Genomic DNA, 25,430 nt, shown 5'->3' on the forward strand with positions numbered 1-25,430 from the left:
GTGAGGTGAGGTGAGGATGAAAGAGAAAGAGAAAAGAAAGAAAAAAATATGACCGATTACATAGAAAAAATAAGAAAGAAAGAAAGAAAGAAAGAAGCAAATGAATTAGAAAAGAAGGAGAAAATGAAAGAAAGAGACCAAGGGAGTGTAAAAAAAGACAATGAGAAAGAATGAGTGAGATAAGGTGAGCATCAAAGAGAAATAGAGAGACGAGAACGAGAAAATGTGACAGATTACATAAAAAGAGTAAGTGAGGTGAGGTGAGAATGAAAGAGAAATAGAGAGATCAGAAGGAGAAAATGTGACAGATTACATGAAAAGAGTAAAAAAGAAAGAAGCAAATGAATGAGAAAAGAAGAAGAAAATAAAAAAGAGGCCAAAGGCATTTAAAATAAAAAGGCCATGAGAAAGAGTGAGTGAGATGAAGGAGAAAATGAAAGACAGACCAAGGGTTTAAAAAATGCAATGAGAAAGAATGAGAGTGAGATGAGGTGAGGTGAGCATGAAAGAGAAATAGAGAGACGAGAACGAGAAAATGTGACAGATTACATAAAAAGAGTAAGTGAGGTGAGGTGAGAATAAAAGAGAAATAGAGAGATGAGAAGGAGAAAATGTAACAGGTTACATACCATAGTATGTACATACCATAGTACCAGTAGTGTTTTAGTAATGAGACACACACACACACACACACTGAGGCCTAAATACACACACACACATCACACTCCTCCTCCTCCAGCCTGTAACGACTCTCAGCTTAACGCTGTGATTAAAACTTGGCTCTGCATCCAGCAGCATTCATCTTTATTACAGGCTGGACTGACAGAATAACGGATGAGTGTGTGATGCTGCGGACAGGGCAGGAGAAGCGCCGTCCAAAAATACCCCCCCAACGCCGGCGCGGACCCCCTTTCCCCCCTGCAGGAACAGCGTGATGAATTCACGCACGACAGCGAATAACAGACACTCCTCGGATTCCCGAGCAGAACAATATATCAGCTGCTGAGAGCTCCTGGACCCCGGCCTCTTTAAAATTCATCACTTTTGGGAGAGCGGCGGGGACGGACACTTCTTCTGCATTAAATCCCGCAGTAATTCACACCCCTGTACGAGAGAGAGACATCAGCGCGGACCCCCGGACAAACACACGCGCCGCCTGCGGAAAATCACAACCCGCCGCATATTGACGTACGTGATCAGGGCGAAGGTAAACAAATGATTTGTGTCGTCGTATCTTATCGCACTTCGGATTAGCGGCACCCGGAGGGCGGGATGTTCCGGATCGGGAAAACACGCTGGGAAGAAAGAGCAGGAGCTTGTTTTTGGAGCTCGTAATCAGTAAAGTAAGAGTGAAAAAGAGTGTGTCACACTGTGTGTGTGCGTGTGCGTGCGTGTGATTTCACCTCAAAATGTGATGAAAACTATCAGCAATAACAACTTTAAACCAATATCAAATCTTTAAACCAACATCACTGCGATGTTGGTTTAACATCGACTCCCCTTATGCAAGGAGGGTGAAGACTAGCACATGCCTCCTCCAACACATGTGAAGTCAGACTCCGCCTCATCACAGCACACTCAGAGGAAAGTGCAGCGGCTCGGTTCTGATACATCAGCTCACAGATGCAGCCTTGTGCTGATCGACATCACCCTAGGAGCGACGCCAATTATGCTGTCTCTCAGGGCTCGGGCAGCTGAGGGCAAGCTGCATGACCGGGATTCGAATTACAGTGGCAGCGCTTTAGACCGCTGAACCATTAGGCGCCCCCTTAAGTCCGTATTTAAGTAAGTTGAGAAATAGGACCTTTATTAGCAATTAGCGATATGAGCCTTTTGGTGCCGTGACCCTGTCACAGATTCACCGTTAGTTCTGTTGTAATTCTATGGAGAACTTTTAATTGTTACTGACAACTGCATGTCTGGGAGGATCCCACAAGACCTGCTTGATGTTTTGGAGATGTTTTGACCCTCGAGTTGTCTAGTCATCTAGTTATCTATCTAGTGCTTAAGTGTGTGCTTTTTCAGTTTGAACCCTGTAAAAAGGGCACTGCTATGCACATCACTTACTAGACTAGCTGATGGCAAGCCGCATGACCAGGATTCAAATTAAGCTCCCGATCATAGCGGCAGCGCTTCAGACCACTGAAACTCTTCGCGTTCCTTTAAGTCCATAATTAAGCAAGTTGAGGAATAGGACCTTCGTTAGCAATTAGCAATATGAGCCTTTTGGTGCCGTGACCCTGACACAGATACATGCTTGTTCTGTTGTTCCTTCTTTGAAGAACCTTTGGTCGCTACTGACCACCGTATACCTGGGAAGAGCCCATAAGTCCTGCTTAATGTTGTGGAGATCGTCTAGTCATCGAGTTATCTAGTGCTCAAGAAGTGTGGAAGTGGGTAGTTTGGGACACAGCCTTGGTATTTGTTCCAAAATGAAATCAGACAGCCTCTAGCCAACAGTCTCAAAATGAGTGGCTTGGGACTGGAAGGAAGGTTGCCAGATAACATTCCTAGCTAAAGAAAACTCGCTTTCTGGGTTCTAAGGTACCCGATCCACCTCTACCGATGTCTCTACTCCCACAAATAAATAAATAATTAATCCCAGCTTTGGATCCAATAGGAGATCTCACGTACCTTTGGGTCGGCAGTCAGCAGTTTGAAGGCTGCATAGACCTGGTTCTCCTTCACCCCGCCTCCCAGGTCCAAGAAGTTCGCCGGTTTCCCGCCATGCAGGTCGATGATGTCACAGGTTGCCATTGCGAGACCGGCGCCATTGACTGTAAAAAGAAGAGATATACATATTATAGATATGAGTAACATTAATATGACATATGACTGGTTCTTGGCTAGGCTAATGTATGCAAACTGACTAGCGTTGCATGATACACCAGTACTAGAAAAGAATATTAATACAAAAAAAAAAAAAAGTGCAATAACTCATTTTTATTTAGTGCAGGTGCCTCATTTTCTTCGGGAAAAGCAGGTTTCCTCTGCTTTTCAGTGATCGAGTGAACACAAACAATAGGCAAATTCTCTGTTCTTTTCTTGACCTTTCTTTTCCAAATGGGAGCGTGTGAGAGGGAGGGGCTTATGACATTTTTCACTGACATTTTTACATTTTATTTTATTCTTTTTTTTTTAAGAAATTAGAGGTTAGGAGAAGCTCTCTGAACTTGAAAACCTTTGGAATATAATCAAGAGGAAGATGGATGATCACAAGCCATCAAAACAAACTGAACTGCCTGAATTTTTGCACCAGGAGTGAGTAGAATAAAGTTATCCAAAAGCAGTGTGTAAGACTGGTGGAGGAGAACATGATGCAAAGACGCATTAAAACTGTGATTTAAAACCAAACGGTTATTCCACCAAATATTGATTTCTGAACTCTTAAAACTTTGAGTATGAGCTTTTTTTTTTTTGCATTATTTGAGGTCTGAAAGCTCTGCATCTTTTTTTGTTCAGCCATTTCTCATTTTCTGCAAATAAATGCTCTAAATGACAAATTATTTGGAATTTGGGAGAAATGTTGTCTGCAGTTTATAGAATTATTTTACTCAAACATAAACCTATAAATAACAAAATCAGAGAAACTGATTCAGAAAATGAAGGGGTCTCTTATTTTTTTTTCCAGAGCTGTATATATTTGCCACAATGTTAAATAAGCAGCAGTGTTTAAAGCATGTGAAAAATAAAGTAGAAGCTTGGAAATTACAGTAGATGGAAATGGGACCTTGCTGTAAACTCCCCACTCTAAATAACTTTCATTTAATAGGTGGAGCTCCAGTTAAACAGCTCATTTGGTTCCACTAACAGCAAACAGTTGGAAACACTGTTCTCAACAGTACGAACAGAAAAAATGCAGGAAGCTCAGCCAGGTAGATCAGTGAATTAGAGTGAAGGTGTGCTTAACATCAGCTGTAGCAGTATTTGTGGTGTTATAGCCGGCCCATTGAGTCTGCCTCATTACTCCTAGCTGTAGTGGAGCCAGATGCTCCAGTGTTTTTCTGCAGCTACAATCCAGCTCTGGTTCTGCTCCTCAGCGTGAACACGACTGCTTGGCAAGCGATCCTGAAAACGGTCTCAATAAAGGAAACGATGCTTTAGCAGCTGTCACTGGTTTTTAGGGAACCATGGAATTACTGTATTTGTGTGTCTATTTATGTATTATACAGATGGAGAAGACTTCAGACTACAATTTCTATGGTTACTCCTCTAAAAAATACTGCCAGTACTACCATGGCTCTTATCATTCACCTCCAACTCATATCAGTGTAAGACTCATATCAGTGTAATGAACAGAGTAAATGAAAGAGTCAACCAATCCTTCAATCCATCCTCTCATCCATCCATCCATCCATCCATCCACCAATCCATCCCAGTCCATCTATCCAATCAATATATCAATCAATCCAACAACCAAGCCATTCTATCTATCCATCTATCTATCGACCCAACAGGCAATCCATTTATGCATCAACCATCAAAACCCAACCATTAGTCTATCCATGAAACTTAAACCATCAATCAATTCCTCTCCATCTCCATCTCCATCAATCCATCTGTCCACTGAACAATCCATTAGTCCATCAACCAATTTACCAATCCATCAAACCAACAATCCATCCATTTACCAGTCAATCCATTAATCCATCAATCAATTCATTAACCCGTCCATCTATCCAACTACCAAGTGCTAAATCTATTAATACATTAATCAGTCAATCCAACAATGCATCAATCAGTCCAACAATCAATCAATTCAACCATCAATTTAACAATGAGTCCATTCATGAGACTCCAACAATGTTTTAATCATTTGGTCAACTCCCCAGTCCATCAACCCATCTGTCTGACGATCTACCATTCGTGTCAAATCAATGATCCACAGTTACGTCCATGCATTCATCAATCAATCCATTAATCAATCCATGGATCCATCAATCAATCCAACAACCAAGTCATTAATCTATCAATCCATTAATAATTCAATCAATGCATCAATCAGTCCAACAAACCATCAACCCAACTATCAGTCCATTCATGAGACTACCAATCCAACAGTACGTTAATCAATCCTTCTGTCAATTCCTCCATCCATCAACCCATCTGTCTAACATCCATCATTCCATTAGTCCATCAGCCAATCCACCAACCTGTCAAATCAATGATCGACAGTTACATCCATGTATTCATACATTTATCAGTTAAACCATTATTCAATCCATAGATCCATCAATCCAACAACCAAGCCATAAATCTGTCAATCTATTAATCAGTCAATCCATCAATGCATCAATTAGTCCAACAAACCATCAACTCAACCCATCTGTCGTACCATTCAATTAAACAGTCCATTAGTCCATCAACAAATCCATTGATCCACCAAATCCTGTCAAATTAATGATCGACCCTGACATCCATCCATGCATTCGTCCATCCATTTATCAATCAATCAATCCATCTATCAATCAGTGCATCTAACAATCAGTTGACATATCCAGCCACAGTTGATAGCTTAAGTGAATATTATTATTATTTTTTTTTATATTCTTAAAGCAAATGACCTACTGTACACTGCTACGTTGGATAGCATTGATCAATTTAGTGTCTTAAATAAAAAAATAAATTAACTATAAGAATTCCTGATGTCTTACAGCATCGCAAAGCAATCACCAACTTCCTACAATACAGCCATAATACAATAACTCCATATAATAAACTCTTCTATTCAGACTCCCGCTCTGATAAGGAGCGCTACAGTCCGCGGGCAGTGTCAGTGACCCACTCTCTTCTTACTTAAGAGCGTAGACGCCTCTTTTGTTCGACCCTCCAGACTGAAAGTGGAGATTTCTAAAGAGATGCAGCTTTAATGACAACTCCGACCATCGCTCCGTCTCGGCGAGGCGTTTCCGGAGGTTTCTCGCTAATTGGAAACCACTGCTTCTGTCAGGTCCCATCAGGAGCCGTTAGACAGCTGCTTAAGAACCTGACTGGAATAAAGCTCGTGTGGTTACACTTTCACAAAGTCCAATAATTCCAATAAGATCAAAATAAAACCCCTTCGAGATAAGCCAGCGTGAAACTGGAGATAACGACGACCCGGACGTGTCTTCATCACTCTCACAACACTTCATAAAGGAGCAGCCTGGTCTGCAGTGCTCTGTACGTTCAGGATATCTCAGCTTGTCAGAATGAGTGTTTTTACTCTCATCAGGAACAGCCGGGCTGGCAGGTCCATCACCATACCATTAAAGAGCATCAGGTGCTACGTAGTACCAGGCATTCTCCAGCACACACCTGCTAATAGAGATTGTACGATACCACTTTTTTACCTTACTTTTCCAATATCTATATTAAAATCTTGAGTATGAGCTGATTCAAATCTTATTTAAACTACTGCTGCACTTTTAAATGAGTTCCTGCTTTTAATCGAAATTCTTCTCTGAAGCGCAACATCTAAAAAACTCAAAAACTCAAGCAATCAATCAGTTCACCTTTTTGCCTATTATTGGGTGGTTCATCTGGTAGTATATATTAGTGCATCTTAAAAAAATAAGTATATAGAATATAATAAATATATATATATATATATACATATATATATATATATATTTTTTTTTTCCGGCATTTATCTGACACTTTTATCCAAAGTGACTTACAAGGTCATTACTATTACAGAGGTGGACCAATGTAGTGTTAGGAGTCTTGCCCAAGGACTCTTATTGGTGTAGCGCAGCATTCAGTCGCCCAAACCAGGAATTGAACCCCAGTCTCCCACACATTGTGGTAACTCACTAGCAGATAGTGGTGTTATCCACTGCGCCACACCAACCACCATATATATATATATATATATATATATATATATATATATATATATATATATATATATATATAATATATTATATTATTATATATTATATATATTATTTATATATATTTATATATATATATATATATATATATATATATATATATATATATATATATATATATATATATATATATATATATATATTATATATTATTTCAGTAATTCAGATAAAAAATGTGAAACTCAAATATTATATAGATGTATTACATATCTATTTTATCTGTTTTGTTTTATTTTTATTGTTGATGATTATTTATGGCTATTTACAGCCAATGAAAACCCAAAAATCAGTGTCTCAGAAAATTAGAATATTATATAAGCCCAATTAATACTTTCGGCAGTGTGGGCAGTGTGCCAAGTCCTGCTGAAAAATGAAATCCGCAAAGCAGAGGGAAGCATGAAGTGCTGTAAGATTTTCAGAGAAAACACTGCACTGACTTTTTTAGACTTGATATATCACAGTGGATCAACACCAGCAGATGACAGACATGACTCTCCAAACCATCACTGATTGTGAAAACTTCACACTAGACCTCAAGCAGTGTTGAATCAAAGTCCAAAGTCAGTGATTTCCCGGAAAATCTTTGCTGATGTAGATGCAGATTTCATTTTCCAGCAGGACTTGGCACACTGCCCACTCTGCCAAAAGTACCAATTGGTCTTTTATAATATTCTGGTTTTCTGAGGCACTGATTTTTGGGTTTGCACCTGTACATTTTGTAGTCCAAATAATCCATCCATTCCTCAATTCACTTGGAAGTCTCTTCTTCTTCTGTTTGTTAGTCTCACAGTCCGTCAACTCACAGATTAGTCCATTTGCATGGACATTTCAAGCCATTCAAGATCATTACCACCCACTGCTCTGTCCACTGAGAGTGGTAATGTCTTTTAGGATGAATTCCCAATACTGTGGGCCAAGGAATGTTAAATGTCCAGAACTTCAGAACTTCAAAAATACAACGATCCACAAATCTTCCACCCACTCTACCACAGGTCTTGCTAAAACTCTAATAATTCACAATTGATAATTTACATATACACACTCCTAAAATAATAAAAAACAAAAGCAAAACTCACCAAAGCAGGCGATGTTGCCGTCCAGGCCGATGTATTTGAGGTCATATTTGGCCGCCTCTGTTTCTGTGGGGTCACTCTCGGCCGTGTCGTCCATGGCGAAGACGGCTTTCTGGCGGAACTCTGCGTTGTCGTCAAAGTTGATTTTGGCGTCAAAGCAAACAACTGCAAAAACATATAAAAAATAGACAAATAGAAAAACATGGTCATTTTTTAATTTAAACTTTGTCAAGATTAGGCCAGTCGCAATTTTATCGTTCCAGAAATGATTGTGATTAAGGATATGACGGTCATTTTAAAACAATTTAAAAGCCACTGACACAATAAAAATAGAATAGTAGCATAAAGCATTTATACCCTATTAGAAAGATATTCGAAAACAACATTTTAATTAATGTTGTTATGGATAGTTATGGATTGATGTACGAATGTCGTGGATGTATGTCATGGATGGACACCACAGATGGATGTACGGATGTCGTGGATGAATGGATGGATGTCATGGATATCAAGGATAAATAAATGGATGTCATGGATGGATGTCAAAAAAGGATGTCATGGATGGATGAATGGCTGTCATGGATAGATGTCACTAATGTATGGATGGATGCTACTGACGGATTTCACGTGTCATAAATGGATAGATGGATGGATGTTAGGGATGTCATGGGTGCATGTCATGGATGGATGTCATGAATGTCATGGATGGTTGGATATTATGGATAGATGTCACGGATGTCATGAATGTATGTCATGGATGGACATATGTCATAGATGGATATCTTGGATGGACGTCATGGATAGATTGATGGATGGATGGACGTCATGGATAGATTGATGGATGGATGGACGTCATGGATAAATGCCATGGATTTCATGGATGGATGCATGGACGGATGTCATGATGTCATGGATGGATAGGTGGATGGATGGATGGATGCCATAGAAGCATGGATAGATGTCAGGGATGGCTGGATGTCATGGATGGATGGATGTCATAGAAGTATGGATAAATGTCATGGATAGACATCATGAATGGACGCCATGGATTTCATGGATGGATGTTACGAACGGATGGATGTCGTCAGGGATGAATGACATGGATTTCATGGATGGATGCATAGATGGATGTCATGGATGGACTGGATCTTTACTGATCGTGTTGGGAGAGTTCCCTCAGTCAAATCAACAAGGCCCACCAAACCTGTAGAGTTGAAGACTGAAGGTTGATTCTTGATCAGTCGAACGAAGATTTGATAATTCGATATGGCAACAGCAGCATGAATGAATCCAAGGACCCAACGTACCTTGTATCAACAGTCTGGGATAGTGGAGGTGGTAGGTGTGGTGTAGGTGATTAAATAGTGTGCGAATAATTTCTTAGAACACTTTAAGCCAATTACACACAGCAAACCCACGCCAACATGGTCAAAGATCTCAAAGAAACACAGTCTAACATCCTGTGGAAACCAGTAGGTCTTCATCCCGAGCATCACTCACACGAAAACGACAGCAGGAGCTTCATTTATCACTGTGGGAACAGCGCCCGCTGCTAACAAAACGTCAACTATATAGCGTTTAATGAGTTTTCGTGTTGAACCACAGCTTATAGGAAGACAGTTTAGTCTTTAATGTTCGGTATCTGAGTGCACTCGTCTCTGCTGTTTAAAGCCTGACAGTGCCTTGAAGGGAAATATTACTATTTATGATGAGCTCTGCTTTAACGTTTCACTGCCGGACAGTGTTCAGAGCAAATTAAACCTCAGCAGCGAGTTACCTTCCCTTAGGCCATCACGGCTCCACACACACAAAAGGGCCTCATCTCCTCTTCACCTTTCAGTTTGAAGGGCTCAGAAGATGGAAAAAGGGGTAAAATATACATGATTAACCTCAGGATACAAAAAAAAAAAAAAAAAAAAGGAAAAAGGAAAAACAACAACATATGAATTCTGCTTTAAAGCGATAGTTTGGTAAAGAATGAAACACACAGGTACACATGTTTCCTCTGTTCCACAAATTCAGTCTATCAATCAAAACGTTTGTTATATACATTTAAAACCAGAAGTTGACATATACTATATAAGAAGACACATATGTATGTTTTTATCTGTTTCTGTCTGATAAGAAATTAAAAATAAACTTCCTGTTTTAGGTCAATTAGGATTACCAAAATTATTTGTATTTGGTATTTAGTTTTATTTTTTTTATTTTTTTACTTTCTGCAAAGTCAAAAAAAAAAAATTACACTAAGATTACTATGCTTTTAAACAATTTGGGACAGCCCATATGATGATGTCATGTCTTTGGAAGCTTCTTTTTTTTTAGTTTATCATCTTTTTTTCTTATTTTAATTTTTAGTTTATTTAATTCATTTGTATTTATTATCTTTTATTATTTTTTTTATTCTAATATTTTATATTTTCATTCTTATTCTTAGTTCTCTTATTATTTATTTTATCATTTCTTATCATTCTTAACATTTTACTTCACTTTTACTATCTTATCTTTTTACTTATTACTTTTTACTTCATTTTACTTTAATTTTAATAATAAGATTTTTTTTTTACTTTTTATGTGTCAAATTGTTTTTTATGGTATTTCTGAACGTTCTGTTTTACATATATATTTTTATACATATATTAATTGTTAATTTAAAAGTAGTACTTTTTTATTATAATTATTTGTTACTATTTTATACTTTCTTATTTCTAATTTATTATTAAATGTTTTCAATCCCTTTGATGTTGTAAATGCTCGGCAACATTCTAAATGAGGATCACCCTCAATGTTTTTCCCATGTGAAAATAAAGGTTGATTGATCGATCGACTGATATAATTAATATATGAGTTTTGAACTGAATTACTGAAATAACGTAACTTTTCAATGATATTCTATGTTTTTTAATATGCACTAGTGAACTGTGGAAATTTTGCTGTTTCACCAAACTCTGGCTTTATGCCAAGGCCTCCCTCCGCCCCCTCCGCTCTCCGTCCAATCATATGATGGATCTTCTCCCTCTATATCACACTGCTTCCCCTGGAGATCCCATCATCCAAAGAGTCCTACACGTTTCAGCTCCAGCCGTTATGTGTGTGATATAATGACTGTTACAGAGCTCAATACAATCATTCACACACACTCACACACTCACACACTCACTACAGTGTACAGGAGTCTCTAAGCTAATCCAGGGAACAGGAAGAAGGGATGATAAATCGCATAAGAGAAGAGAGAAACTCCAATCAGAGTCTTCTGTAGACTTCTCTCTCCATTACTTCATTTCATTTCACTTCTCTTTCTCTCTCTTTCTTTCTGACCCCTTTTTCTCCATGTTTCTTCCTCTGCCTCTGCATCTCATCTGATTTCCTGATTTTCTCTCTCTGAATTCTTCCTCTTTTCCTCTTTATCCATCTCTTTCCAATTTTGTTCCTTCTGTCTTTTCCCCCTTTTTAATTCTCCTTTCCCATATAATTGTTCAGTATTTTTTTTCATCATATTTTTCTAATTATCTCTCCATCTTTCCCTACCACTCTTCTTTTCACTGTCTCTACATCTTTTCCATCACTCTGACCATTTTTTTCCACCACACTCTTCATATTTTTCCCTTCTCAATCTTTTTCAAATTCTTTCTCTATTTTCCTCTCTCTCCCCCTATTCCCCATTGATCTCTCTCTCTTGTCCAATCAGTCTCTCCATATTTTTCTTAAATCCCCATCTCTTTTCTCATCTCATCTCATTTTTTCACCTTTTACAACCACTCAACATTTGTTCATCCCTTTCTCATCTCAAACACTCTTTATGTTCTCATCACTCTTTCCCATTTCTTTCTCTCCACTGTTTCTATTTACTCTCTCAATCTTTTCCCACATTTCTCGTCTTTTCCTTCCTTCCATCACAAACTCTTTCCTTATCTTATCTTGCTCCATGTTTACACATTTTTCTCTCAATCTTTCATCTTTCCATCTTAATTTCTCTATTATCCCATTCATCTCTCTCTTTATCGTTTCCCATAATTTCTTTCACAAGCTTTTATTACCATCTCATCACTCTCTCCATATAACAGTCCTTGTTTTCCCTTCAACTTCAACTTTAACCAAGCTTCTTTGTGCTCCCATGTTTTTTTAGCTTCTCTCAATTCTCTCTCTCTCTCTCTCTCTCTATCTTGTACCTCTCCTTTCTCTTTCCTTTCTATCTCTCGTTCTCTCTCTGGATGTTCGTGACGAGCTCAAGGTTTCTGTTGATTTGTCTCTCAGTCCTCTCGTCCCTCTGGACAGACAGACTGACCGCCTCTGAGAACACGGACACAAATACAAGAGAGGGAGGAGAATAAAAGAAAGGAGAGAGAGAGAGAGAGAAAGAGAGAGAGAGATTAATGAAGAGACAAAAGACAGGCAGTAGCTAGATGGAGTGAGACAGACAAGTTTTATTCAAATGTAAACCAGCAGAAGCCGTGAAGTAGTGAGGAGCAAAGGACTCTGTGCTGAATGAAGTCAAACAGCCTGATAATCCAGACTGAAAACACATCATTACACATTTAACTCAGAACTACCTCAGAGAGAAACGAGAGAGAGAGAGAGAGAGAGAGAGACAGGGAGAGAGAGAGAGAGAGACAGGGAGAGAGAGAGAGAGAGAGAGAGAGAGAGAGAGATTTCAGGGAACTCAATAAGTTGTGGAATCAGTGAATTACAGAATACCTAAATTACAGAATCATAGAATTATGCAATCACTGAATTAAGGAAACAATAATCTACAGAATATTTGAATAACTAAAGTGCTGAATTAAAGTGTAACAGAAATACTGATCTATAAAATTACTGAATAAATGATTTGCTTAGTTATGGAAACATGGAACTACAGAATCACTAAATCAGGGAATCACTGAATTACAGAATCAGTGATTTATAGAAATGTTTAATTACAAAATCAGTAAAATACAAATTTGCTGAATTATGGAATACTGTAATACAGAATTATTTAGTGTTACGGAATAGTGAGTTAAAGAAACACTGAAATTAGGGGAATACTGATCTCCGGAAATACTGAACTTCAGAATGACAAAATTATGAAACAATAGAGTTGCTGAAAAACAAAATCAGTAAATTATTAATTAGTACAGTATTAATAAATAAGGGGAATAGAGTTAAATAATAAGGGAATTATCCTGAAAAGAAAAAATAGGTCTGTAGAAACTAAGGCAAACTAAGGGTCACATCAACTAATGTGAATGACAATTAGTTGAAAGACAAATTTACTCCAAATTGAGCCATGAAAAAATGTGACCTGTTTCATATTAAGTCAAAAAAGAATCCCTATTACAATAATGTTATTATAACCTAAATTACTTAAATTGGATTTGGAAAAATCTGATTTGGTGTCTAAACACCACTAAAAAAAAAAAAATCAGACCACCAATCTGTGATCCCGAGTGTCAATACAATGAGACAGAAAAACACATACAGTGACTAACACACACACACACACACACACACACACACACACACACACACACACACACACACAAAGGCAAACACAAACACACACAGTTTCTCCTGTCATCCTCAAACACAGAGAGAGACACTCAGGAACCAGTGTAAGAAGCTGCAGTGGTGTGAAAGCGTCTCACCTTGTCCTTGGGGAGTCTCCCCGAGAGGATTGACTTCCACTTGAGTGGCGTCGACTTTCAGGAACAGATCATAGAGCTTCTTAATCTGATCTGCAGCCTGAGAGAGAGAGAGAAAGAGAGAGAGAGTCAGTAATTACCCCACCACACCAATCAAACACACTAGCCTGTCCCTGTCCATCATTATACAACCACACAGACATACAAACTGCATTCAAACACAATAAGCTATACAACTCATAAAGAATCTGTTTCCAATACTGACCATCACATTAAATACGGCTGTGGATTAGGAATATGATTCACAGGTAGGGGTGGGCGATGTGGCTCTAAAATAATATCACGATATTTCAGGGTATTTTTGCCATAACGATATACTTGGCGATATAGGAAAACGAAAATAATTCATTAATTTCAGGAATATTGTATAATAGTATAACAGAATAATCATAATGTGGGAAAATAAATAATATGGCATAAAATAATACAATGCAGCAAATAATATTGCAGAATATTTAGTGCATGCATATAAACTGCAAACTAAAACTTAAAAAAAATAATACAATAAATAAACCTAAAAAAGACTACTTTTAAAACAGAACAGCCCTATTATCACGATATGGATTTTTAATATCATGATATTTCTGTGTCACGATATATTGTATACCATATAATATTGCCCACCCCTATTACACAGGGCATCTCAATATGACAATATGTTGCACACGATAACTATGATATTATGATACTGTGATTCTGAATATTTTGCCATATCGCCCATCTCCATCAGGGCATAATTACATGCAACCAGGTTGCTGGCTTTTATACTGTTCATACTGATATCGGAATAATTTTGTATCGACAGCTCTGGGGAAAAAATAAGAGAGCACTTGATGAGTTTCTTTGATTTTACCAAATTAAAAACCTCTGGAATATAATCAAGAGGAAGATGGATGATCACAAGCCATCAAACCAAACTGAACTGCTTGAATTGAATTGTTGCACCAGGAGTGAGTAGTGTAAAGTTATCCAAAAGCAGTGTGTAAGACTGGTGGAGTAGAACATGATGCCAAGATGCATGAAGACTGTGATTAAAACCAGGGTTATTCTACCAAATATTGATTTCTGAACTCTTAAAACTTTATGAATATTAACTTTTTTGTTCTGTTATTTCAGCCATTTCTCATTTTCTGCAAATAAATGCTCTAAATGAGAATATTTTTATTTGGAATTTGGCAGAAATATTGTCTGTAGTTTATAGAATAAAACAAAAATGTTCATTTTACTCAAACATATATCTATAAATAGAGAAACTGATTCAGAAACTAAAGTGGTCCGCTAAATTTGTTCCAGAGCTTGAAATATTGTGATATATTGTGATAAACACATTTCAGTCATATCGCCCAGCCCTACTTTAAACCCTAGTACAAGAACAAGTGAGAGAGAGAGAGAGAGAGAGAGAGAGAGAGAGATCCAGGGCAAAATCACTGCAGAACAAAGACCTCTAAAAGCGTAACACATCTCAAAACATCCAAAAGAAGCACCACTCTGAGGTCCATCACTGTATCAGTAAGTGATAGTGATGCTTCACGTGGAGGAGAAGTGTGTTTGAGATGAATGTGAACTGGACACACACAAGAGCAGGAGAGGACGGTGAGCAGGTCAGTGTAATACACTCCACTCGTCCAGCGACTCGTCTTAACAAATCCCATTTTCAAAAGCCTTGTGGAGACAAAATGAAATTTCTTCGTGTCCTTGCAGCAAAGAAAGCAAAGCGGCAAAACGACAATACGCTACGCAAAATATACTGCGAGCGCATGTATCACACACACACACACACACACACACACACACACACACACACACACATACACACACACACGCACACACATACACACGCACTGCCCTTTTTAGTGCAATTTCATCTTATTGCACTTCAAAGTAATTGAAGTTATTTAAACCATATTCCGCCTCCGAAAGCATCCTAATTACAGCTGAGCTGAAAAGACGTTTGCAAATGAGCTTTATTAAAGAGACGACTTTAGCAGAAACAAACTGACAAGACGCACACTCCACTAATAATTCCCCTCTCCTCAGGCTGCTCCAATCGATGTCTGAAACCACAGGCACGTATACAATCACACACACACACACACACACTCTCTCTCTCTCTTTCTCTCCGAGCATTTTGAGCTAAATCTCTGCGTTCATAGCCCTTAAAAATTGCCTTCATTAAGTCGATTTATACGTTTCCTGATTCCCGCGTCCCAAATGAATCTGATTTCTGCACGCTACTCTCAAACAGTAAAGGAATTAGTCTTGATACGACGCCACTCCACAGAGCGCACAGCGCGGAGAAGTGCTAAAAACTGACAAAAAGAAGCAAAAAAAAAAAAAAAAAAAAAAGAGAAAAAGAAAAAGAAGAGAGGATCAGGGGAGGGGAAGGAGGGAAAGGAGGAAAAGATGATGATGATGATGATGATAAAGAGGAATAATAAGATTGGGAGGGGAAAACAGGCAGAAAAAGACAGCAGAAGTACAGCACTACTGCTTACTGCAGGTACAGACTACATACAATTAAATATACAGCCAAAAGCCCAATATTTATATATATATATATATATATATATATATATATATATATATTCCTGAGACCCGGACTTTTGCTTGGTGTGCATGTTTTATTTAGGACTATTAGGACCTAACAAGTATATAAACTAAACTGTGATTTTGCAAAAAAACATTTTAGCTTCCTACAACAAATAAATAAACTAGTTTTAAGCATAAAAGTCAATTACTGTACCCACCCAGAGAGAGCAAGGCCAATTGTGCTCTCTCAGGACTGCAGCAGCTGATGGCAAGCTGCATGACCGGGATTCAAACCAGCAATCCACCGATCCTAGTGGCAGCGCCTTAGTCTGCTGGACCACTCTGAGCCAGCAAATTTCATAGTTAATGAACCCATAGGAATCTTCCAAAAGGAACTGAGAATTTAAGAACGAAATGCTTTCCCTTTCATGTAAAGCTGAAATCTCTTTACTAAATTTTGGCAAAAGGTCACCCAAAAGCAGTGTGAAAGACTGGTGAAGAGCATGTCAAGACAATAAAAAGTAAAACTTTTGAGTGGGATTCCTGCAACCTGGTTTTAAATCAATTGAGTGTAATGTTGTCATGTGACCACTAGATGATACAGTCAGTGTCTCAATGTGAGGCCAAAGTCTCAACGTTTCAAGAAATTAAGTATCATGGTGGAGAGGAGCAGAAATGTAATGTTCACATACGAGGACACAGGGCCTCAAGAGGATATATATATATATTTCAGCAGCTATTCCAGCAGGACAATGCTCATCCACATGCTGCTGCTGTCACAGTCTTATGAGCTAAAAACTTATTTTATGTTCAGATCCATGTTCAAACACTGTTTAAATGGGAGATTAGATTTAAAAATACACTTTAGATGATTAAAAATCATAAAGATTGGGTATACCAAATACAGGTCCATCATTGAGAATCAGAATCTCATTGAAAAGTTACTTTATTTCAGTAAATCGGTTTAAAATGTGAAACTCATGTTATATTATATAGATGTATTACGCACAGAGTGATCTTTATTTGAAGTGTTTTTTTTTTTTTTACTTTCATTGTTGAAGATTATGAAGCTTACAGCCGAAGAAACCCCCAAAAATCAGTGTCTCAGAAAATTAGAATATTAAATAAGGCCAACTGATACACTTTTGGCTTGTGCCAAGTTCTGCTGGAAAATGAAATGAAATCCGCAACTTCATAAAAGTTGTCAAAAGAGCGAAGAAGAATGAATTGCTGTGAGATTTTGCGGGAAAACACTGGACTGACTTTTTTGGACTAGATACTGTATAACACAGTGGACCAACACCAGCAGATGACAGATATGAGTCTCCAAACCATCACTGACCATCAGTAAATTTTACATTTCATTTGAAAAAATCAAGGGAGCAGAGTCTGGAGGAAGAGTGGAGAGACACACAGTCCAAGCTGCTCGAGGTCTGAAGGTGAGAAGTTTCCACCAATCAGTGATGGTTTGGCGAGTCATGTCTGTCATCTGCTGGTGTTGATCGACTGTGTTCTATCAAGTCCAAAAAAGAGTCAGTGCAGTTTTGTTTTCCCACAAAATCTTACAGCACTTCATGCTTTAAGTTGTGGATTTCATTTCATTTTCCAGCAGGACTTGGCACACTGCCCACACTGCGTCGTATATAATATTCTAATTTTCTGAGATACTTTTCAATGATATTCAAACAAACAATACAGAAAATACAAATGAACACACTAGACTATTATTAAATCTTATTGAGGTCAAGTCTACTTATTGTGCGATAAGTCGATAATGGAATTATCGTGACTGGCCTACGCTCAACTCTATTGTTCTTGCTATATGCAGTATTTTGTTGAGACCCAATTTATCAGTCCTATCTCCAGCCTTGGGACATGACCTGTATGCACTACTACTCCAGAGACTTCTGAGTCTTCCGGAATTTCATTTACTCCTGAGAATGTGGATTTTTCCTCTTTACGCTTGGTGCCAGGTGCAGCGCGAGGTACTGTTTCAAGTCCTGCCCCATTACCTGAGTCTCCAGCGGCCCTTTGAAGCCCAAATTAGCTGCCATGCGCCGAGCCTGGTCGTCTCGAACACCTTCGAAAATATCTATGGGTTCCTGTGGACAGAGAGAGAGAGAGAGAGAGAAAGAGCGAGAGAAAGAGAAAGAGAGAGAGAGAACCATCATCAGGCCTAATTTGACACAAAGTGGATGTTCGTATTAAAATGGTGAGGGTTGCAATTATGCAGTGGCAGACTGCCAGCCGGTGAGAGCGAGCGCGAGAGAGAGAGAGAGAGGGCGAGAGAGGCCGAGAGAAAGAGGAGGCCAACACAATAGCTTTCTAATTACAGCGTAGTTCTCTGATGGGATACGTCTGAACGTTTGACATGACTGATATTATGCGTGTCAGAAGTTCACACTCAGAACCGTCTGGGTGCTGAACTGCGTGCATATATTTAATAGATCTACGTTAAAAAAAAAAAAGATTAAAAAAAGCATTTTAATATCCTGCAGTGCAACTATTATAGAAGTGCACCCCTGATATGGACATATGAAGAGTGATTGGGGTGTGTGTCTGTGTGTGTAGGTCTTTTCCAATTTTTTACATAATGTAAATCTGCTATTTGTTTTGTACGTTGTGCCTAAATGTATTTCTTTTTTTTTCTCCCCTATCACTTTTGATGCACTAACACTAGGAAGGGTGAAGACAAGCTTTTGAACTGCTGCCGATGTAGCATTAACGAGTACCATCACAGCGCTTTTGGAGGAAAGCGCAGCGACTCGGTTCCGATACATCAGCTCACAGACGCAGCCTTGTGCTGATCCAAATCACCCTTTGGAATGATGAGGGAAAAGAGCGCCATTTACTGTACCCACCCAGAGAGAGAGCAAGGCCAATTGTGCTCTCTCAGGGCTCCAGCAGCTGATGGCAAGCTGCATGACCGGGATTCAAACCAGCAATCTCCTGATCCTAGTGGGAGCGCCTTAGTCTGCTGGACCACTCTGAGCCCGCAAATTTATAAATTAATGAACCCATAGGAATCTTCCAAAAGGAACTGAGAATTTAAGAACAAAATGCTTTCCCAGAAATCTCTTTACTAAATTTTGGCAAAAGGTCACCCAAAAGCAGTGTGAAAGACTGGTGGAGAGCATGGCAAGACAAGAAAGTTAGTAATAAAGTAATAAAATAAGTATTAACATTAGTATTGTTGTTTATAAATGAATATAAAGTTTTTTTCATTGCTATATTTGAGGTCTGAAAACACTGCATCTTTTTCTTTATTTTAATCATTTCTCATTTACTGCAAACAAATGCTCTTATTTTATCACTATTAAATATTTTGTTTGGAACTTGGGAGAAACGTATACGTATACCTATAAATATTAAAATCAGAGATTAATTTTTCTGGATCTGTTAATATAAACTATTGATTTTGAGCATGTACAGATAATTAAAGTCAGTGTTTTTTAGTATGTGTAATTTTAGTCAGTGTAATTTTAGTATGTTAGCTAGTTCTGCTCTAATGTTAGCTAGCTCTCTGCTAACCTTAGTTCTCTCCCTGGTAATATTAGCTTACTCACTGCTAATGTTAGTATGTTAGCTAGCTCACAGCTAATGTTAGCTAGCTCTCCTCTAGTCTTAGTTCTCTCCCCGCTAACGAAGCTAACTCACTGCTAAAGTTAGTACGTTAGCTAGCTCACAGCTAATGTTAGGTAGCTCTCTTCTAGTCTTAGTTCTCTCCCCGCTAATGAAGCATGTTAGCTAGCTCACAGCTAATGTTAGTATCTGCTCACTGCTAATGATACAGATTATACAGATAATTAAAGTCAGAGTACCTTGAATATGAGCTCTGGTGTTTTGGCTGCTACCTCCTCTATGTCCACTCCACCCTGCGGACTGCCCACCATAACAGGCCCGTTACACGCCCGGTCCATCAGGATAGCAAAGTACGTTTCTCTGGAGATGTCCAAAGCCTCCGCCACCATCACCTGCATTAACACACACACACAAACGCACACACACACGACAAACAGCAAACGCAAACACAAATAACCAAAAAAAAAAAAAAAAAAGAAGTTCATCAGTACATACGAATCAATACAGAGAGCCCACACACACACACACACACACACACACACACAAACACACACACACACACACAAAGACCACACATTTCTACAGCTTCAAACTGTGGCGGTACAGAAAAGAAAAAAAATATGAATATTCATAAAAATTAGGCCTGTCACAATAATATCGATTTATCGCACAATAAATTAACATGACCTCAACAATTTTTATATCATCTATTGTGTTTATTTGTATGTTTGTTCACATATATAACAGTGAACAGTATTTTAGCCATTCATGCTTCAATAACTGTGACTCCGTAACATACAAACAGTGTGGACTAAAGTAGGTGAAGAGTATGAATAAGTATATAATTCCCAAACTAATTATAATAAATGATTAATTAAAATTTTGCTGTCTTTTAGAAGTGTATAACTGCTTTTTTATGCTATTCTGTTATCATTGGCATTTAATAGTCCTTCATACAACAGTTAGTTCCGACCTCACAATCTGGTTGGTTGAGAAGTGTTCTAGCCGTGATAATATTTGTGATAATATCACGGCCTTCTCACACTAAACTTGTATCACTCCGCCGACGCGTTGGCGAGTAACGGCAAATACACACAGGACACCAGCAGCAGCAGCAGCGTTAGCTTAGCACAGGCTAGCGCTGGCTCGTCTTTTGTGAAAAAGAGGGAAGGAAAATCGCTCGGCTAATTCCGTCTGACAGCCAGAACTCTAACCAGCAAGGCTAGGCTAAACTAAGTTAATGCTAAGCTAAAGCAAGCTAGGCTAACCTAACCACGACCCAGCAAAACAAGCAGAAATGCTCAAAAATGCGCAGCGTTTAGCTGAAGACGACTCCACGGAGCAGGAGAGGAGAGTATTAGCGTTATTTCAGTCCTAACGTTACAGTCTTCGCTTATTCCCAATTATGATTTCAAGCTAACGTTCCTGGCTGCCCACACTACCAAAAGTACCAATTGATCTTATATATTATTCTAATTTTCTGAGACACTAATGTTTGGGTTTTCATTGGCTGTAAGCCATAACCAATAATATTATGATTACGAATATTTTGAACTAAATTAATGAAATAAACTAACTTTGCACTGATATTCTAATTAAATTTTTTTGAGACACACCTGTACATCTGTTTAAAACTAAATTATATATATATTTGTGTTCAAAACAAACAGAAGAAAAAAGGAAGAGTCGCAGTCAGAGAGATAAGGAAAGAGAAAGAGCCAGAAAAAGAACAAATGAATAGAGAGAAAGAGAGAAATGGAGAAATGGAGAAAGAGGCTTGTGTCTGTATTGTAATCGGAACGCAGCCACATTAGCGGATAAGCTGCTGGCAAAGTGACAGGCAGCTCGTGCTTTTCTGTTCACGGAAACAGAGAGTGACAATGCAATTACAGCCTCTTAACCGCACTCAGATTCAAGCCTCCGCTACGTTCAATTCCTGCTACACACACTCCATTCACTACTACTGAGAAGAATTCAGAGAATTCCACCACAGGAAACGCTGGATTTCTTAAGAGGAAGATACACAGAGCTGCTGAAGAATTTGTGAGCAAACTCATTATTCCTCAACACAAATGAGAGAATGGGGGGAGGGAGGAGAAGGGGAGGGTCTTTGGATAGCTAAAGACCCTCAGATAGTGAGGTCTAAAATGGTCTTGCACCATTTGAAAAGTAAATTTTTATGCTTTTCAAGACCTAAATAAATAATATTATATTTATTTATTTATAATATGTATTAAGACCCAAAAGTCATAGTCATAATTTATTTGGTAGAAAACAAGTTATTGTATAGGAAATCAAAATGTTTCCCATTTGTCATTAAAATTCTTTCAATTTTGTTCCATTGTGATGTAAAACAGAGCCAACATAACAAATGTAAGTTAGTTATCATGTTAGCTAGCTCGCTGCTAATGTTAGCTTGCTCTTTGTTAGCCTTAGTTCTCTCCCTGGTAATGTTAGCTAACTCACCGCTTATGTTAGTATGTTAGCTAGCTCGCTGCTAACCTTAATTCTCTCCCCAGTAACTTAGCTAACTCAAAGCTAACGTCAGTATGTTAGCAGGCTCGCCGCTAATCTTAGCTAGTTCTTTGTTAGCCTTAGTTCTCTTCCTGATAACGTTATCTAGATGTCCTCTAGCCTTAGTTCTCTCCCTGGTAATGTTAGCTAACACACTGCTAATGTTAGTACGTTAGCTAGCTCACCGCTAATGTTAGCTAACTCTCCGCTAACCTTAAATTTTCTCCCTGGTAAGTTAGCTAACTCAAAGCTAACGTTAGTATGTTAGATAGCTCTCCTCTAGCCTTAGTTCTCTCCCCGGTAACGTAACTGCTAATTTTAGTATGTTAGCTAGTTCTGCGCTAATGTTACCTAGCTCTCTGCTAACCTTAGTTCTCTCCCAGGTATTGTTAGCTAACTCACTGCTAATGTTAGTATGTTATCTAGCTCCCCGCTAACGTTAGCTAGCTCTCTGCTTACCTTTGTTCTCTCCCTGGTAATGTTAGCTAACTCACAGCTACCGTTAGAATGTTAAGTAGCTTGCAGCTAAGGTTAGCTAACTCTCTTTTAGCCTCAGTTCTCTCCCTGGTAATGGAGCTAACTCACAGCTACCGTTAGTATGTTAGGTAACTCTGCGCTAATGTTAGCTAAATCTCTGCTAACCTTAGTTCTCTCCCCAGTAAAGTAGCTAACTCAAAGCTAACGTTAGTATGTTAGCTAGCTCGTCGCTAAGGTTAGCTAACTCTCTTTTAGTCTCAGTTCTCTCCCTGGTAATGGAGCTAAATCACTGCTAATGTTAGTATGTTATCTAGCTCCCCGCTAATGTTAGCTAGCTCTCAGCTTACCTTAGTTCTCTCCCTGGTATTGTTAGCTAGCTCACTTCAAATGTTAGCTAGCTCTCTGCTAACCTTAGTTCTCTCCCCGGTAATGTTAGCTAACTCACTGCTAATGTTAGTATGTTAGCTAGCTCACAGTTAATTTTAGCTAGCTCTCTGCTAACCTTTGTCCTTAAACCCTGGTAGAATTCATACATATATATATATATATTTTTTTGTGTGCCTTATAATGCAAAAAATACTTAAAATGTTCAACTTATTTTACACAAAATTAAGCAACTAAGCCGTTTAAATTATTATATGGAATGTTTGCTTGATTTAAGGCGTACTCCAATAATTTTGAGACTTTGCGTTTCGTTATTTTAGAAAATCTTCCTAAGAAAAATTTGCTTACCCAATTGGCAGATTTCTTAATATAAGCATATACATTAGGGGTGGGCGATATGGCCCTAAAATAATATCACGATACTCATGGTATTTTTGCGATAACGATATTATTGGCGATATGACGAAACATTCAATTAAAACATAAATAATATTGCATATGATACATGGCACACCTTTAATTGAAATATAAAAAAAATACAAGAATTTTATCAGATTGTAACAGAAGTCAATGATCCAGAATGTCATGATACTAATAATAATGCACTTCAAATATCTCCATATATCCAGAACTGAAGTAAAATGAATGATACTGGACAGATATATTCTGTCTCTAGTAAATATATAATGGGAAATGAGAACAGTGCGATATTTCAGGACATAATATCGTTCACGATATGCAAAAATGTTGGCGATATTATCGCGTACGATACGATATGGCACAGCCCTAATATACATCATAATTTACATTTACTTTGTCTAGTTTTTGCCAATGGATTTTTTGCATTGTCAACAGCTGAACAAAAATGAAGAAAATAAACCAACAGATTTTTATTTTAACAAATATGAGAGGCCTAATTATACTAGTCTTTACTGTAGCAAATATAAATACAGGGAAAAAAAAATAAAATCAGCACATTCCTGTGGAAAAATGAAGGCTGTCTGCTTCATTCCTTCTATATTCTTTCGCTTTCCTTGGCTGTGGAGGAACGCTACAGAGAACGGCAGGGTTCATTTCAGCCTTTTCTTCAACTCCAGCAGAAGTGCAGCAGCGAGTAAAAGGTCACGCAGCAAAGAAATGAGCAACACTAGCGGCTAAGGGGGACTAGGTCTTCATTACCTGCAAATGTAGGAACAGAAGTGTGTGTGTTTCCTTTCCTTTGCTGCAGAGACGAGGAGATGTGTGTGCATATATGAAAGAGAAAAAGAAGGAAGGAAAAGAATGGAGAGAAAAAAAAAAGAAATAAGTCAAAGTAAATGAGAATGATACGCAGGCTTGTTAGAGAGACGAGGAGTTGAGAGTGTGTGTGAGCGTGTGTGTGTGTTTGTCTGTCCTGACTGTTATTAGAAACACATGTTTTATGTATTGCGATGACCTGTGACTTCACACACATCTCTAACAGACTACTTTCTGCTTTTGTCCTTCTTTTATTAGTAAAAAGTAAAAATAAAATACAGATAAAACTAACAAAGTTTCTTCCCTCGCATCCTAGAAGTGACCACAGCGGACATTAATTTAATGCAACAGCAGACAACAAGATGTGCGCCTCAGGCTAGAGAGATCCCTAGTGGAAAAAAGAAAGTAGATTAAAGTACACTAAGCACTATTATGCTATAGTGCATAATAAAGTGTTCTTATAGCCACATTATTATTAATCAGTATATTTAAAGAGTGATAAAATGGAACAACTTTTTTGTACTTATTATATAAAAAAATCCCAAGCTCAAAAACATATTCTACAACTGCAAACCTACGAAGACATGGCCGACCACCCGAACTGACAGACTGAGCAAGCAGCCAAAACAAGGCCAACAGTCACTCTGGAGTAGAGCTTAGATTCTCTGCCTAAACCCGACCTGGGCCGAGATTTCCCACCTCATATCTCGGGCCGGGTCGGGTCGGGCTCCAGAAATGAGTCCGAGACGTAGGCACCTGTTTTTATTTATTTATTTATTTTTTTATTTTATATACAGCTCTGGTGTGATAATCACAATGTTGCTAAGTAACCAATTATTATTGTTCATGAAAACGAACGAAATAACGAAAACTTAAAGTGAAAAAACATTTGTTAAATTAATCTAATAAAAATGATAATTAAAAGAAAAAAAACATAACTGGAACTGTATTGTGTGTTTATAAAACTAAAACTAAAACGAACTGAAGTTACTGATAGAATACTCTCATTTTAGTTTTTAATTTATTTATAAGCGCTGTCTTCACTCCCGGTGTTTTACAGAGGGTGGTGTTGTGCCGAT

The 25,430-nt window shown here is 38.1% G+C and overlaps 2 protein-coding genes and 1 long non-coding RNA gene across 3 annotated transcripts in view; 1 reads left to right on the forward strand and 2 right to left on the reverse strand.

The window, feature by feature from the left end:
* LOC103029679 (solute carrier family 2, facilitated glucose transporter member 9-like) overlaps positions 1-25,430 on the forward strand; it is a 1,095,244-nt gene that overhangs the window by 1,051,747 nt on the left and 18,067 nt on the right. The window lies entirely within an intron of this gene.
* Positions 1-25,430, reverse strand: part of LOC125787359 (uncharacterized) — a 759,343-nt gene that overhangs the window by 70,874 nt on the left and 663,039 nt on the right. The window lies entirely within an intron of this gene.
* suclg2 (succinate-CoA ligase GDP-forming subunit beta) overlaps positions 1-25,430 on the reverse strand; it is a 164,558-nt gene that overhangs the window by 70,257 nt on the left and 68,871 nt on the right. Inside the window, exons 5-9 of the mRNA XM_022682374.2 lie at positions 19,980-20,132; positions 18,171-18,260; positions 13,573-13,669; positions 7,952-8,113; positions 2,635-2,777 (exon numbers count right to left, since the gene is read on the reverse strand). Coding sequence (XP_022538095.1) covers positions 2,635-2,777; positions 7,952-8,113; positions 13,573-13,669; positions 18,171-18,260; positions 19,980-20,132 — 645 coding nt within the window. The remainder of the gene's footprint in view (positions 1-2,634; positions 2,778-7,951; positions 8,114-13,572; positions 13,670-18,170; positions 18,261-19,979; positions 20,133-25,430) is intronic.

This window comes from Astyanax mexicanus, chromosome 24 (assembly GCF_023375975.1).
Source record: "Astyanax mexicanus isolate ESR-SI-001 chromosome 24, AstMex3_surface, whole genome shotgun sequence".
Taxonomy (NCBI): Eukaryota; Metazoa; Chordata; class Actinopteri; order Characiformes; family Acestrorhamphidae; genus Astyanax; species Astyanax mexicanus.